The sequence below is a fragment of the Lissotriton helveticus genome, chromosome 3_1, assembly GCF_964261635.1.
Source record: "Lissotriton helveticus chromosome 3_1, aLisHel1.1, whole genome shotgun sequence".
In the NCBI taxonomy this organism is placed as follows: Eukaryota; Metazoa; Chordata; class Amphibia; order Caudata; family Salamandridae; genus Lissotriton; species Lissotriton helveticus.
The window spans coordinates 1776044217-1776062139 of record NC_136061.1 but is presented as its reverse complement, the minus strand read 5'-3'; the positions used below and the strand labels follow the sequence as shown (position 1 = coordinate 1776062139).

The 17923-nt window shown below is 48.3% G+C and overlaps 1 protein-coding gene across 1 annotated transcript in view; it reads left to right on the top strand.

The window, feature by feature from the left end:
- ARID1A (AT-rich interaction domain 1A) overlaps positions 1 to 17923 on the top strand; it is a 579170-nt gene that overhangs the window by 521122 nt on the left and 40125 nt on the right. Inside the window, exon 18 of the mRNA XM_078682637.1 lies at positions 6304 to 7222. Within this exon, the coding sequence (XP_078538763.1) occupies positions 6304 to 7222 (919 nt within the window). The remainder of the gene's footprint in view (positions 1 to 6303; positions 7223 to 17923) is intronic.

Sequence of the window (17923 nt, the reverse complement as noted above, 5' to 3'; positions counted from 1 at the left end):
ACTCTGTCCCTGCCGTCTTGCAGATGGAGGCACCCAGCCAACCAGAGTGAGGCATATTCCTCCTCCCACTGGAGGGTGGCATAATAGGGGGTGTACCCACCCCAAGGAAGGGACCCATTGGTCCCAACCTTTACCTACCGGTAACGCCCCTAAACCCTGAACCTTTCCTCCTCAGACAAGAATCAACAAGAAGAAGAAAGACCAAAGAACCTGTGCTGAAACTAAGAAACGGAGGACGCCCACTGACTTGACCCCAGCCCTACAAGTCAAAGACTTTGTTTCCCGTGAGCACCAGATTTGCTCACCCACAGACTCTGGCTCAGGCCAAATCCGCGAGTCTGCACCCGACGCCTATAGACCGAGTTGGAGTGGCACAACACTACGAGGATGTCTCCCCGGCGATCCTAACCTGAGGTCTGGTGATCTCTGACCTGCCTCGAACCTGCAAGCTAAGCCTGCAGCCTTTTACTGGAGGAAATCTCCGACCGTGACCGGAGCTGGTAAAAAAAAAAACAACGCATAAAGACACCCATGCACCCAATGTCCCACTGCCTTGGGTGGCCCAATCGACGGGCATCCCCAGGCATCCCAACTTACCACTCCAACCGGTGGTCACCTCTAGAAGATCTTCATCCCCGAGCTTGCAGTCTTTGTTGCAACCGGAAAATTCCCATTGAAATCAACTGGGCACCCAACGCCCAAACAGCACCCAGCCACGGCTGCGTATGTACTTTGAGTGCTAACTCGGATCCACCTTTGCCTGAGCCTAACATCAGGAGCTTTCTCCCACAACATTGTGGCCTGCTCATGAGCAGACACCAATCGGAGGCCCTCCACCCCCCATTGGATAACATTGGGCCTCGGCACTCTGCACCGGGCCGCCCTAGTGCCGCTGAGGGGTGCATTCTTGACCCTGGGGGAACCCTGATATTAACCCCAGAATTCCAACTCCCACAACCAAGTAACCGATAACCACATTTTCTCCATAGGAATACATTGACTGTGGAGTTGGTTTTGTATGAGAACTTGAAAAATTGCAAATAATTAAAAACTGTTTTACTTGTCTTCTTCTCTAGGAAATGTTCCAGTGTGATGTATAGGCATATCACATGGAGTAAAAAAAAGTAATCTAACAGTAATTTCCACTGGATTGAAAAGATTTACAAACCTGTAACAGACATTTTCATTCTGCTTGCTTGTAATGCTCCAGGCTTGCTTGGTTCTAGAAAATAAATATAACTAAATAATATGTTTTATACAAGCAAATTGGTCTGAGTTCAGCCTTTGAGTCTGTGACATCATTTGCTACCGGAGTGTGTACAACTAATGCTTAACACAACCCTCTGATAAAGCCTTACTGCTCACCCACACTACCACAAATAGAGAGTAAGGTGCTATCTACTTTAACCTCTGCCTACCTTTTGGGTTCCACTGGACATTGTGCACACTATACCTAATTTTGGTATAGTATATACAGAGCCAGCTTCCTACAAGCCCTGAACCAAGAAGACAGATTCCCGCAACCTAAGAAGAAGAAGGACGAAAGAAGACGCCTAGCAGAAGATACTGCAGAGAACTGACTTGGCCCAAGCCCTACTGGCAGTCTGCAGTTTCCAGAGATCCTACGCCAAAAGTCGCCTTTTCCTGCAGCCTCCAGAACCATGGGAAGGCCAACTGCCTTCAACAAAGACTGGATCTCCTGTGAACAGCAGCTCTGTTCAAAAGAAACTCCCAAGACAGGCTACGAGCCTGCTGAGGACAAAGAAAACCAACATCTGGAACCACCACTACACCTGACGCCTACGGCCCGAGTCCGAGTGGCCCACTGGTCCCAGTGAGGTCCCACAGTGCTCCAGAGTCCAAGTCCATTGTGGGTTGACCCCTTCAGGACTCCCCGTTGTCGCCTGCAGTCTCTGCACGGAGCCCCCCCACCTCCTCCCCCTACCGCGAGTGGCACGGTAAGGTGAAATCTGTCCTCAAAAGACATCCATACATCCAGTACCCTGGAGAAGAGAACCCGAGGTGCACCAACGTCCATGAGCCCTCCAACTTACCTGCCCAGCTGTTGGTCCCTCCCGGAAGTCTTCCTGGAACGAGCCTGCAGCCAAAATTCCAAACCGGAAACTCCCATTCAAAACAGGGCACCGGACGCCAAAACAGCACCCTGCACACAGCCTCCCCAGTACCTCTGTAGGTGCACCTTTTGTGCTAAACTGGATCCCCCTTTGCCCTGAGCTGAAGTCCAGCAACTTTCCTTCCACAACCTTGTGGCCTGCTCGTGAGCAGCTACCAACCGGAGGCCCCATTAACATTGGGCCTCAGCACTCTGCACCTGGCCACCCTAGTGCCGCTGAGGGTGCTTTGAGAGTGCATCCTTGACCTGGGGGAACCCTGGTTCTAACCCCAGAAAAGCAACTCTCACAAACAAGCACTTACCTGTATACCAATAACTTCCCTTCCGCCGATAGGATTGCATTGACTGCTTTTCTTTGCAAATTCTTCTTAGTGTGGAGTTGGTTTGTATGAAAACATCAAAAACTGCAAATATACCAACATTTTATTACTTATATTTTGTCTAGGAAATGTCTGTGTGATATTCAGGCTTATCACACTGATTAGCAAAAGTAACTTAAAAGGTAATCCAAAAAGTAACGAGTATTGTAATCTATAAAGTAACTGAAAAGTAATTCTGATAATTGACTTGGTCTGAGTTCAGTCTCTGAGTGTGTGACATCATTTCTTGCTGGAGTTTGTACAATGAATGCTTAACACTACCCTGAGACAAAGCTTGATTGCCCACCCTCACTACCACAAATAGAGAGTAAGGTGCTATCTACTTTTACCTCTGCCTACCTTTGGGGTTCCTCTGGTCTCTGTGCACACTATACCTCTTTTTGGTATAGTATATACACAGAGCCAGCTTCATACACAGTGTTAGAAGATCAGGAAGTGAGATTAGATTCCCAATTATAGCATCATTTATGTTGTCTGTGGGTCCCACGGTGCTCTTGCTCTTGTTTAGCCGGCAGTCCATTTTTGTGTTTAGTGCTTCGATCTTCTTATCGATTGAGAGCACTCTCTGAGCAGGTATGTGTGTCAAATCTACTTTTATCTCTAATTTGTGCGATTGCCAGGTAAGTACCTTGACTCCCGCTATTAAGGAGGTGTTTATGATATGTATAGTGTGTTCTGAGAGCTTCCCCGCTTGTCAGAGTCCGGTTGGGCATATGATGATTTGAGTATGTTTGTCTTGACTCCACTTGTTTATTTTCTGTGTTTGTCTTCACTGGCCATGTCAGCTGAACTCTGGTCTGATGATTGTTGCCAATGCTCTGGCCAGTTACTACTTAGTAGAGTTGAGCAAGTCTGTTTTGGCCTTCTCCCTGCCACGTTCTGCTGCTTTTCAAGCTGATAGTTCTCTGGATGGGTGATCATTGCTTCCACAGAGAGTGGTTTCCTATTCTGCGCCTTTGCATAATTTTGCCCCTCCGTTTGCATATGCTTTTTGGTGTTTTTCAGGCCTTGCACTTCTGTGTCCTCCTTGTCTTCCTTTGTGTTGTCCTCCTGATTGTTCATTTGTGCGATTGCCAGGTAAGTACCTTGACTCCCGCTATTAAGGAGGTGTTTATGATATGTATAGTGTGTTCTGAGAGCTTCCCCGCTTGTCAGAGTCCGGTTGGGCATATGATGATTTGAGTATGTTTGTCTTGACTCCACTTGTTTATTTTCTGTGTTTGTCTTCACTGGCCATGTCAGCTGAACTCTGGTCTGATGATTGTTGCCAATGCTCTGGCCAGTTATTACTTAGTAGAGTTGAGCAAGTCTGTTTTGGCCTTCTCCCTGCCACGTTCTGCTGCTTTTCAAGCTGATAGTTCTCTGGATGGGTGATCATTGCTTCCACAGAGAGTGGTTTCCTATTCTGCGCCTTTGCATAATTTTGCCCCTCCGTTTGCATATGCTTTTTGGTGTTTTTCAGGCCTTGCACTTCTGTGTCCTCCATGTCTTCCTTTGTGTTGTCTTCCTGATTGTTCATTGTAGACGAGATTTCGATGGCCTCTGTCTCTACGTTCGCCTGTATGCCTGACATGTTACAATGTTTAATATAGTCTGCGCACCTCCTTCTTTCTGGTTCCTCTTCTGCCATCTCCCCTGTTGTTGGAGAGCTCTCCATGGCGTTATGGGCCTTTACCTTGTCCTTAATAGTTATTCAGGTGCTGATTTTTCCTGCTTCGGTATCAGCTAATTCGGCCAGCACGACCATCTCTGCCATCTCCGCTGTGGTTTACTTCTTTAGGTTAGGGCTGCCTTTGCTGGTATCACATTTTGTATTGTTCAAGGCTCGAGGGTTCCTGGGCGTAACTTCTGGCCCGTCTGCCTGATGGAGTTGAGAACCTGTGGCTTCGTCCACGCCGGCCCTTTCCCTTTTGAAGAATCTATGTATTAGGTTTTTAGGTGGCGAGAACAGGGATACAGAGGAAACAGGCAAAGGGAAACGGAAGGGGTGCAGGGGCAAGGTGGGGTGATGTACCAGTAGTGAGAAGGAGGAAAGATAGAGACGGAATAGCTCATTGTAGGCGTAAGGGCCCTCACACACCCCAAGAGGTGTCATGCTTCCTCATCGGGCTGCTCCTTGTTGGGCCTGCGCTGTAATGCCCAATCTACCATGCAAGGGGGCTCTTTGCCGGAGGTCTTTCTTTTTGCCGTTGGGCAGTCTGAGGGGTGATGGGGCATTTGTGTAGAGAGTAATATGAGTAGAGGTGGGCATGGGTAAGTGCAGGATAAAAATAGCTGTAGTAGGGATCCCACAGGATTCCTTTATTGGCTATATGCTTTGGTAAAAAACAAAGAACTGTAGTGTTGTCGCTAGAGAGGAGGAATTCCCCTCCGTAGCCCCTTTTCCTTTCTCCTCTAGGAACTGCATACCCTGTTCTAGCCATTCATACATAGGGGCACGTATGCTGGACCTGTCAAGCCCCAGTCATTCTGCTTGTGATTCATATTAGGTTTTTAGCTGTCACTGGTCCCAGGCTCTGATCTGTTGTCTAGGGATTTTACTTTGGCCTTGTGCCCTCCCCTCTTGTGTGCTATGAATCAGGTTCTTGTGGTGGTCATTTTGCGGTCCCCCCTTCCTTTGTCTCGCCTCCTGTGGCTGTTATCGTATTTTGGGCTGAGTGTAGTGCGTGTCTTATTGTTGTTTGTTGTTTTTCTCTGTGCTCCTCTCCTGGCAGTTTTAGTTCTTTCCTTAATTTGAATTGGCACTTGCAGCTCTTAAGCAGCCAATGTGAAAGTTTCCAGTTAGCTCAGAAAGACGCAATCTCCAGAAATGGTTTCAGTGACTGTGGTTTAAGTTTGACTCTTCACTCTTGATATTTCCCAGTATATGCTTCCACCCATTACTTTATGCTTCCAACCCCTGATCAGCTTGCCTTATTGGAGCTGTGGTCTGGTGTGCAGCCTAGCAGTGCACATAGTGTTGTAGTGCGTAATAAAAATACCTAATGTGTGTCACTATCTTCTCTTTCAGATTATGCCATTTCTTTCTACAGTGTCGCATCCTCAAATTGAATGCTACCTTAAAAAGTATCCTCTGTATTTCTAAACCAGACATGAAAAGCTGGCCTTTAGTTAAAACATCTGATTGTCGCCCCTCCTTTTTATTTCCTTTCAAATAGCCCTCTCATTCCCTTCCATCCTCTGCTTGCTTCTGCTCTCTGAGCACAGCCTTCTCACAGTCACATACATGTTTGTCTTAATCTCTGCGAGTGTGTTTCTGAAAATTGCCCATAACTCCTATCTAAGATTGCAACCTCGCCTTTGTAAGTTATATCTCTGCAGCCTTAGAGTACCTAAACTCCTCAAGCATATTTACTAACTTCAGCAACCATCTGTATGAACTCTCATAACACACCACTAATGTTCGCACTTCATTCGTATTAATTTTATCTACCACAAAGAAACTTGATTGAATGGTTACCTTAAACACAGAAGGCCAATCCAAATAACTAACTATAACGCTGGACTAAGCACTTACTGTGGGTTCCCAAACAGTGTGCTGCCTAGCATAAAGCTCAACGCTTCGTAATGGATAATAAGCACTAAATAAATGCAATTATTGTAAAGGAAAACTCAAATCATTAGCAAGCTTCCAGAATGCAGAAAAATAGCTTAAATTGGTCTCTTAAGTGATCCTTCTCTTGGTATAATAATTTCAGGCAAATAATTTTTAAGGTATCAGTTCCCTGATTTCCCGCTGTTGTGTTTGTATCAGCAGAACACTGACTTGTACTGTTCTCTGTCTCCTAGAACTACAAGAGGTCCATGGATGCCACATATGGTCCTCCTGCCAAGCGCCATGAGGGTGACATGTATTCAGTGCCATACAGCACGGGGCCTGGACAGCAGCAACCGCAGTCTCAACAACAGCCCCCACCACCTCCAGCACCACCAGCTGCTGCCAGCCAACAGCCTAACCAACCCCCTACAGCACAGCCTTCTCCACAGCAGGATTTGTACAACCAGTACAGCAACAGCTACCCCCAACCTCCTACTGCCACTACTGACCGCCGGCCAACTACAGGACCCCAAAATCAGTTTCCATTCCAGTATGGCCGGGATAGGGTCTCCGCATCCCCAGGCTCAAGTGCCCCTCCACAAGTACCACCTCAGATGATGGGCAGCCCAATGCCAACAACCCCAGAGGGACAACAACAAGGTACCATGTGGCAGGGGCGCAATGAAGTGGGGTACAACTATACAAACCGGCAGGGCCCCAGCACTGCCCCCCAAGGACCCGGCTATCACGGGGTGAACCGAACAGAAGAACTAATGCACTCTGATCAGAGAATAAATCCTGAGGGGCCATGGCCTTCCCACATGAACCGTCAACCTCCATATGCCCCTCCGGCCCCTGTACCTCCAATGACGAGGCCACCGCAAGCAAACTTTCAGGCCCCTCCAAGCTTGCAGAATCACATTCCTCAGGTATCTAGCCCAGCCCCACTTCCAAGGCCCCTGGAGAGCCGCACATCACCTAGCAAGTCCTCGTTCCTGCACTCTAGTATGAAGATGCAGAAGGCAGGCCCCCCTGTTCCTGCCTCTCATATTGCACCACCTCCTGTGCAGCCTCCGCTGATTCGGCGTGACATCACTTTTCCACCTGGATCTGTTGAAGCCTCGCAGCCTGTGCTGAAACAGAGGAGACGGCTGACCACAAAGGATATTGGTGAGAAACCTTGCTAAAGCGTGGATGTGGTTTGAGAGTGTGGAGATCTGTGATACCTATCCTTCAAAATGTGGATTTAAAGTCCGTGACTTGCACATAATTGGTATACCAGTGCAGAGAACAAGTAGGTAAGGGAAAGGTAATGTGAAGCGATACTGCACATACTGACCTTAGTTTCTGCACTTGCATGGCCACATTTTGAAGTTGTACACACTTAGCAGAGACTGAGGTAAGAATATGTTTCAGGATTTGATGTTTTCTGCACATTGGTGTGCAAAGATATTTTTGTCATCCCACGTAGCAAGCTTGGAGACTGACACCTACAACTTTTGAGCCTCAGAAGTAGAGTGTTCGCCTTGATCTTTGCTTTTGGAGAATGTTATGTGCCACCTGAGGCAGCCTATACAATTCTTTCTGATTTGATCATAACAGGATTGATTTCATTCTGAGTGTTTTTTCTCAATTTATTTCAGCTACATCTTAGCAAGTTATGTGTCCTTGTCACAATAAAAGTATTCTCCAAAGGAAATACTCAAAGAATAAAATACTTTCGCTTAGTAGGATGAAGAAAAATTATCGATTTTTGTTCATAGATTGAAAAACGGCACAGGTTACTTACTCCCAAACCTACTCCTCATCCATCGGAGTTGAGCCAACCGTTGGAGCTGAAACCTTCTGCATAGAAACACCACTCTGCCGAAATTTCCAGCTTCAGACTTGAAACCTTGGCACCAAAAGTACCGGCATCAAAGACTTCGACGTCGGAGCTGAAATCATTCACCTTCGGCAAATATGCACATGGTTCCGAGCCTGTGGAACCACTACTTCAATGACTACAACATGAGTTGAACTCAAAACAAAACCAAATCATGATACACCCGACACTGGTCGTATCATTACGAGACCTTTTGTGGTGCACAGCTAAGAGGCAATTATCAAAGTCCCAATACCAACAAAGCCGAGAAACAAGGCAGACAAGGCTACTAGCCCGGCACAACACCTGCTGCTAACCACACGCAGTCACCGCTGCCTTCACCTTCAGAGCCCACACCACACTCTTCAGAGGGTTCCATTTACTCCATCCAGGAGTGGAATGGGAAGGGGGCTAGGACTTGTACGTTATATCTTGTTAAACCCTCTACATAAAAGCACAACTACCACTGACTCATTGATAGTTAGGCTAACTCTCACACATCTGATGATGCACCCCAGCCAGATAGGGAGCAAGAAGATAGATGCTGCGGGATGAGGGTGGCTGTCCAGTCTGGCAACTTCTGGAGGATTGCTAGCTCCATTTGCCTCCTATCCTGCAACGACAGGGCCCACTGGGATGAGATGGAAGAAAACCTCCAACGTCTTCCAGAGGACCTCAAGAAGCAGGCATGCAAAATTGCCCCCGAAGGAAAGCTAATTTCCAACACCACAATTCTCTGTACTCTTGATGTGACTGACACCGTGGCTAGAGGCATACACTCTAGTGTTGTCCTTGGAGACATGCCTGGATTCAAGTGTTAGGGTTTAAACCTGAGGTTCAGCAAAACCTTTTGGCTCTTCCCTTCGATGGGGAGCACCTTTTTCGTCCCCAGGTCGACTCCCTCCTAGAAAAGATAAAGAAGGATAATCAAACGGCCAAGGTCATGAGGGTGTTGCACACAACATCGCAACACAGCTCCTTTCACCGCCACTTTTATCACAAAGGATCCAAGACCACCTCCCCTGAGACTTCTACCTCCTACCAGCGTCCACAGACCAGAGGATACTACAGTGTCTCCTATGGGGCAATAATTCCAAGGGTAGAGGCAAGGGCGATTTCATCAAGCCTGCCACCACCACCACCAAATCCTGACTTGCCAGCGATTCTCCCCCCCCCCCCCCACCCCCCACCTCCCCTGAGACTTCTACCTCCTACCAGCGTCCACAGACCAGAGGATACTACAGTGTCTCCTATGGGGCAATAATTCCAAGGGTAGAGGCAAGGGCGATTTCATCAGGCCTGCCACCACCACCACCAAATCCTGACTTGCCAGCGATTCTCCCCCCCCCCACACACACACACACACAAAACCTGTTGGGTGTTGACTACAAGGGTTCTTTACCACCTGGCAGAACATAACCTCCAACCAGTGGGTGTTGGATATTATCTAACATGGTTATTGTCTGGAGCTCACTTTCAAACTTCCAAGCATTCCACCTCACAAACTCTCATCATAGCATCAACAGTTGCTCTGGGAGGAACTTCAAGCACTTCCAAAATGGAGCACTAGAGCCAGTGCCAATACACCAGCAAAGCACAGGAGTCTATTCATTCTACTTCCTTATTCCCAAAAAGGAAAGGTTCTTGAGGCCAGTCTTGGACCTCAGACTCCTAAGCAAATACAGCTCATAGCTGTTTCACAAGGTTACTCTTCAATATGTCGTTCCGTTACTACAACAAGGAAACATGGACGTGAAGGGGAGCCTATTTCCACATTCCTATTCACCCGGTGCATCGCCGATACCATAGGTTTGTAATTAACAGACAGCACTTTCAATTCAGAGTGCTCCCCTTCGGGGTCACAACTGCCCCAGAGTTTTCACCGAATGTCTCACAATTGTACCTGTTCATCTGCGCAGGGAAAAAATACACGTTTTTTCCATATTTAGACAATTGGCTCATTAAAAGCGCAATTCGTCATAAGTGCATCCAAAACACTCAGGCCACCATAAACCTACTTCTTCAACTATGATTTGCCTTCAATGCAGTCAAATTCCACCTACATTACCTTTAAATACAACCCTTCCTTGGAGCCATCCTCGACTCACAATTGGGGCATAGTTTACCCCAATGTCGCCAGGATTCAATCCTTACAGGATTCAATCCCCAGTTCCAGCCATATCAGCAGGTAACCGTGAGGACAGTCATGCATCTCCCCAGTATGATGGCTTCATGCATAGCCATAGTACCTCATGCCAGACTCAACATATGTTCACTCCAAGAGTGCTTATTGCATCAATGGACTCCAGCTGAGGGTCAATGGAAAGAACTAGTGTTGGTTTGGCCCTCAAGCTTGCCACGCCGCGGTGGTAGAACACCAACAATTTCCTAAAAGGACTACCTTCCCTAGACCCAGTTCTGCGGAGTACCTACCAGGAGTAGACAACAACTTTGCAGATCACAGCAGTAGGAACCAAGAAGTCCACAAGTGCGAGCTCCACCCACAAGTTCTCCTATGCTTGTAGCTTGAACCTTTTCGCCACAGCAAAAAATGCCAAATGCCCAAACTTAACCTTCAGGTTCCCATGCCCACAGTCCAGGGAAAAAGGCACTATGGATAAGTTGGTCTTGGATATTTGCTTATGCTTTTCCACCTCTCCCATTGCTTCTGTTTGTCTTTCGCAAACTACGGTAGACATCTCTTACCCTCCTTCTAGTGGCTCCCACATGGGTGTGACACCTATGATTTATCACACTCCTAAAACTTTAAGTAGTTCCCCACAAGGTACTGCTGAACAGGTAGGACTTTCTCAATTAGAGCCATGGAGAAATCAAACCCCAGGTCCTTCAACCGTGCGATGTGGCTCCTGAAGTCTGAGAGTTTGGTTATTTAAATCTACCTCAACCTTGTATTGTCAGTCTCAAAGAAGCGCGCAGGCTCACTACTTGTGCCTGTTGTGCTGTGAAGTAGAAAAGATTCATTCACTATTGTCAATCCAAACACAATAATCATCGAGGGGCCACAGTTCAAGACATTGGCTGTTCATTTACATTCTCCATTCTAACGTTTAAATCTGTAAGGCTACACCTAGCAGTAGTAGCTGCATATCTACAAAACAGACAACATACTATTCATGATCTCAGTCATAAAAGCCTTCCTGGATGCTCTTAAGAGTCATTCCTCCTAGGGTGCCGCCATCTCCCATTTGCAATCTCAATATTGTATCACAAGATTAATGGGCAAGCCATTTGTGCACCTCCAGTTTTTATCGTGGATGGTAACATTCCTAGTTGCTATCACTTCACTCAGACGTGTCAGTGGACTTCAGGCATTAACTTTAGAAGAACACTTCTTCCAACTACTGCGCACCAACCTACATTTGTTCTAAAGGAGGTGTCTCAATTCCACCTTAATCAGTCTATCAAATGACCAGTATTTTTCTCCAACCTGACTCAGTTGCGGAAAGGGCTCTACACACCTTAGATGTCAAAATGAGCCCTCATGTATTATATTGATAGAACCAAATAATTTAGGAAAACACAACTCTTTGTTGCCTTTTCAAAACTACATAAAAGAAGGGCCATTTCTAAATCAGGCATTGCACATTGGATTGTCAAATGTATCCAAACATGCTGTGCTAAAGCTTAAAGAACTTTACACATCCCTCCTAGAGCTCACTCCACTTGTAAAAATAAATAAGAAAGTAGCTTCAATGGCCTTCCCAGGTGAAATACCAATCGCAGACATATGTAAAGTAGCAACATGGTCTACACTGCATTCATTTACAACACAATGTTGTGTAGATGTGCTGGGCCATCAACAAACCAATGCAGGCCAAGCAGTTCTATATACATTATTTCCATCAACTGCAACCCCCACAGGTTAGCCACTGCCTATGGAGGAGGACGGTTTTCAGTCTATGCTAGGCAGGTGTATCTACAGCCACACATGCCTCGAACGGAAAATGTTACTTACCCAGTAAGCATCAGTTTGTGGCATGTAGTGCTGTAGATTGACATGCACCCACCCTCCTCCCCGGACACCTGTGTTTGTTGCAGTTACATTTATAAAATATCACACATTTCTTTAGGATGGGCATCACACTAGACTACACTATATTTCACACTACATCCTTACCCGCCTTGCGGGAAATGAATCTCAATGGAATTGATGACCATGCCCATTACCATCAAGTCACTCTACTCGAAAGACTATATTCAAAGAAAAACAACTTGCACATATCTGGGCCCATCACTAGATAGCAGGGTTATGCTAAGCATATGGCTCTACTGCACTACATCCCACGAACAGATGCTTACTGGGTAAGTAACATTTTCCTTTTTTTGCATGCCATCTAGTGGGCCATCTTAAACATAAGCGTGTACAATTTACTTTCGACGTACTCATGGTCTCTCCACCCTCCAGAGACCCTCGGTATCCCAGGATGCACAACCAAAGGCCTTTTACTTTCAGTTCTTTTTCCCCGACTCCTGCTAGCAGGACCCTAGAGCATTGAGCTTTACCTTTTTGGGTATATCTTCAATTTTGTTAGCTTTACCAGTGATTTGAGTGTTTCACTCAACATTTGGGGTCTTCCTCTTCCAGTTGCTGTCTTTTGTGACCAATTTTGCCACCTCTATATTGTTGAAATGCCAGCTTTATTTGACAAGTGCCCTGAGTGTGGTAGGAAGAAGGCTAAATCTGACCCCCACAGAGTGTGCATACTCTGTCTCCCTTCTGCCCATGTCCCTGACTCCTGTGATATCTGTCACTCTTTCTCCAGGAGGAACCTACATGACAGGGAGAAGATTCGTCTCCAAGGCCTGGAGCAGAAGAGACATCAAGAACCAGGTGGGACTTCTGGGCATGAAGGGACTCTGTCGTCATCCTCTGCCCGTGCATCTGCCTCTGGGGGGGGCTCCCCAGTCAAGAAAAGGCCCAGAAAAGGCACCGGTCCCGGTCGACGTCGATGGCTTCGACGTCGGCGTCGAGAGGTATGACTACCATCTGTTCCCCGTCGACCCAGGGCTCTAGGTCGAAGCGACGTCGACGTTCAGCGTAATGGTCGACGTCGAGGACTTCACCGGCGTCGACACACCATCGACGTCGTGATGAGTCCCAAAGATGTAGGCTCGCTGTCGAGGCGACACCGCCGTTTGCCGTCGATGCGAAGGTTGACGTCGAGGAGAGACAGATCAACGTCAAGGTGAAGGCACTCGACGTCTGGGAGTTCTTCGACGTCAAGAAGAGCGACGTCGAGAAGAGAGACGTCGAAGAGGTCGACGTCGAGTAGGGACAAGTCGAAGAGGAAGTCCAGGCACAGAACGGTGTCTAGTGCCTCTGTGGTTAGCGTCTCCTCATCATCGGCGAGTCACCGGCGGCGGCGGCGCTCGGTCTCAGAGAGATCTACCTCCAGAGCATCCTCCCCGAGGCCTGCTCGTAAGTAGAGGAGAGTTCTTAGGTCACCGGACTCCGACTATTCTCGGACCTATTCGCCCTCAAGGCCTAGGACGCCTCCACAACCGAAGCCTTTGGTTCCGGCTCAGCCTCTTCCGCTTCTGCAGCCTCCTGGGCCGGTGGCTTCTGCAAGGCCCAGAAAGCCAAGGTCAGGATCCAGAGGGAGGCATCGCTCTCGCAGTGAGCGTAGATCTTCGACGAGGTCACGTCATCGTCGGCGGAGGGAACGGTCACGGTCCAGGTACACGGACTCGTCCAGTTGCAGGATATATTCTCCCACTTTGTCAGACTCTCCCCCTACGAGAGTGTCGCCAGTGGATGACACTGATGTTCCAGGGTGTGCTGCTGAGGGGGGCAGCAAAGTTGGGGATCACACTGACGGTGCCCACCTCTGTGATCTTTGAAACGTTGCAATGCAGGCATCTCTCTCGCCCTTTGCTGCCTTTGGTGCCAGGACTGGAGGAACCAGCCATGGAGCTGTTTCTGACGCCGGCCTCGGTGAAGTCGGCGCCATCCCGGCTTCAAAAGAAGTACAGGCCCCCAGATTCTGATCCAACATTCTTAAGATCAGATCCTGTCCCAAATTCTGTCATTGTGACAGCGGCCAAGAAGCAGCATTGTACTGCCTCTTCGTCTACGGTCCCTTCCGACAAGGAGAGCCGTCAAATAGATTCTGCAGGGAGAAAAGTCTGCAGTACAGCTGCCACCGCTATGAAGGCGGCGAGTTCATCAGCGCTTTTGGGTCGGTATGACCGCTCCTTGTGGGAGTCCCTGCAGCAATTCATTGAGTTCCTCCCGAGGGACAGGAGAGAAGACTTCCAGGAGATCTTGAATGAGGGCATGATGGTCTCGAATCAGGTCATCAGTTTGGCGGAAGACGCCTCTCTCCTGGCTGCTCATGGGTACTGCCATGGCATAAACTTGAGACGCCACTCCTGGTTGCGCCTTACATCTCTTAAACCAGAGGCGCGACAGCGGATTGCTAACTTGCCCTTTTCGGGATCTACCCTCTTCGGGACTCATGCGGACGAAGAGATGGCCCGCATGAAGGCGCAAGTGGAAACGCTGAAAGCTGGAAGTTTGGAGAAACCAAAGGAGTAGCGGAAGTCCTTCCGCCCCTTCCACAGCGACAACCCTTCCAGAAGCGTCAGAGGGGCAGAGGCGGCCAGCAGACCTCCTCGGCTAAAACGGGCCTGGCCGGGTCTAAGCCCTGAGGAGTTATGTTATGTTATGTTAAGGCCGTACTTTTAGAGCGCACGGCTGCCCAAGAGGGCGTCCCGGCGCTTTGGCAAAGAGACCTGAAACCTAAAAACGCAAAGGGAAACAGCACTACTGTCACAATGATTACACAGAAAAGAGCAGAGTCTTCAGCTCTTTCCTGAAAGCCAGGAGGTTCGTAGCTTTACGTAGGGGGAGAGGGAGCTCATTCCAACATAGAGCTGCCACAAATTGAAAGGATCGTTCTCCCATCCGAACACGCTTAGCCGGGGGCACCTCCAGTTTAGCCAAATCGGCGGATCGTAACACCCTCCGCGGCACATAGAAGGCAATCCGCTTCCTAATATAATTAGGACCGATGCAATGAAGGGCTTTGAAGGCCAGCGTAAGAATTTTAAATCTGATTCTTTTAGAAATAGGCAGCCAATGCAGCCTATTCAAAAGCAGTTGAGCGCTGGCTCATCTTGGCAGGCCGAAGATGGCTCTGGCCGCCGAATTTTGGACAATTTGCAGTCTGGCCAGAAGATACTTGGGCAGACCTGCAAAGAGCGCGTTAGCGTAATCTAACCTAGATCCCACTAACGCCTGGACTACTGTCTTCCGGTATTGTAGGGACAGCAGAGGAAGAAACTTCCTCAGCATCTTGAGGATGCCAAAACATTTCCCGGATATCCCCATGATATGGGGGCGAAAGGAGAGATCATCATCAAGCACCACTCCCAGATTTTTCACTTGGGAAGATGATTTCTCAGGGGGGAACATATCCTGGGGCCACCAGGACTTCCAGCCCGGGTCAGGGGCACAGCCGAAGAAAAGCAACTCAGACTTATCCGAGTTGCACTTCAGGCTGTGTCGCTGAAACCACGCAAACACTGCGCTCAAACAGCTCTTAATCCTGTCGCCGTCAAAAGCCTCGCCTTTGCTGCAGGTGAACAAAAGCTGGGTGTCATCAGCGTATGAGATGACCCGGGCCCCATAAGCCTCCGCTACAAGCGCCAGAGGGGCCATATAGATATTAAATATGGTGGGGCTCAGAATGGACCCTTGAGGAACCCCAACCTCTAGCGCTTGCATTTCGGCGGAGAACGGGGGAGCCCAGATCACCTGCCGGCGGTCTGATAGGAAAGAATGGAACCAGTCCAACACCGTCCCCCGCAAGCCGATCTCCCGGAGTCTTAAAAGGAGGCCAGCATGAGGGACGGTGTCAAAGGCCGCCGACAAGTCCAAAAGGACTAACATAGCCTTACCCCCAAGATCGAGCATCTCCCTGATGGCGTCGGTCACCTCCAAGAGGGCCGTCTCCGTGCTGTAATTCGCACGGAAACCAGATTGAGAATCATGCAGAATGTTATTCTTCTCAATAAAGGTGGTAAGTGTGAGTTGAACATGCTTCTCAACTACCTTCGCCAGAGCAGGGAGGAGGGAGATCGGTCTATAGTTAGCCAGCTGCAACGGATCTAACTGAGGCTTTTTGATAAGCGGCAGAATAAGTGCATGTTTCCACTCCCGCGGCACCACTCCGGAACTCAAGGATAAATTGAGCAGGGGGTTCAGCAAGTTGTTAAGTACCGGAGCCACCCTGCCCAAACACCTTGCTGGACATACGTCCAGAGGCGAGCCAGATTGAAGCCGGGTCAGTAGCTCCAAGGAAGTTGCGCAAGTCAGTTGCGGAAAGACCGATAGTATGGGCTCACTTTCGCCTTCTGAAGATGGTACCTGTCCGTTCTGGGCGAAAGCATCAGCTGCCCCGGGTAAGTCCACAGGGGGAAACGAATCCTGAATGGTTTTGATCTTTGTGACAAAAAAGTCTGCAAGCTGTCTGATCCACCCTTCCGTATGAGAGTGTGGAGGAGCTCCTACAGCAGGATCTACAAACTCCTTAACAATTCTGAAGAGTTCCCTACCCGTATTGTCTGCTCGATCAATCCTACGCTCAAGGTATTCCTTTTTGGCTTCAGCAATATTTTTATGGTAGCTTTTTATGGCATCACGATATTTAGATTTCTCCATTGGATCATATTTACGACGCCAAAGACGTTCCGCCTTTTTACAGTCTTGGCGCATAGAACGTAATGTGGCCGTAAACCAAGGAGCAGAGTCGTGGCAAGGAATAGTTCTCGCTAGCTTCACAGGAGCCAGCTCCACGAATCTCGTTCGCAGCCATTCCTGAACCAAAATCAGATCAGTATCTAAGATCCCTGTCAAATTACAGGGATGTTGGCATAGAGCAGCGGATAGCATATCCGCTGTCACTAGGTGAAAAGCTCTGGATTGACGAGACACCTCCTTTTGTGTTCTTTGCCTGGGCCTAATCTCATAAGACATAACAAATTTTAATAAAAAATGGTCAGACCAAAGGACTGGAAGCGGCGGGGATACAACTATCGGCGCCGTAGAAAAAAGTACATCTAACATATGTCCTTTCACATGAGTGGGGCTATCAGTAAAAGCTTTAAGCCCCAGGGTTGTAGTTATTTCCCGTAGTTTTGACGCATTAGCGTCGGATGATGAGTCCATATGTAGATTTAAGTCACCCAACAGCATACAATGCGCAGAACGCAGACAGGGTATGGAAAGAGCTGCCTGCAGGTCCTCAATAAAAGTACCAATCGGGCCAGGAGGTCTATATACAAGAATCCCTGTGCACGTCTGGGAGGACGAGAGGTTGAGTGTGAAGCCTAAAGCTTCACAACCTGCGATGTTCTCCACAGGAAAAGAGGAACAACCCAAGGCCTTATCCACTATCAAGGCCACTCCTCCTCCTCTGCCCCCGATCCTGTCTTTCCTCAAGATGGTGTAGTTAGACGGCAGAGCACAAGCAACATCTGGTTCGGAGCCTACCCCTAGCCATGTCTGTTAAAAATAGACATGATATATCGGAATTAGCAAGCAAACTCCAGATATCCGACGCATGACACGCCAGTTACTTCCCCCTCGTCCGTTACCCGCTCCGGTGGGGGGAAGCATACAGAATTACTTGGCCGAGTGGAGAAAAATTACTCCGGACAAGTGGGTGCTGAATATTGTTTGCAATGGATACAGTCTTCGTTTTGTCAGCCCTCCTCCAGCTATTCCACCTGTTTGTTCGCAATACCAGCTGTGCGAACTTCAAGCGGAGGCCGATACCCTGTTAAGAAAAAGGGCGATAGAAGACGTCCCTCTGTCTCAAAGGGAAAAGGGTCTATACTCAAGGTTCTTTCAAGTACGCAAAAAGTATAAAAACGAGTTCAGGCCCATTCTGGATTTGCGACAAGCAAACAAATGGATTCGCAGGGAGAAATTTCGCATGCTGTCCTTGCACCAGATTAATCCTCAGCTGTAACGAGGAGAC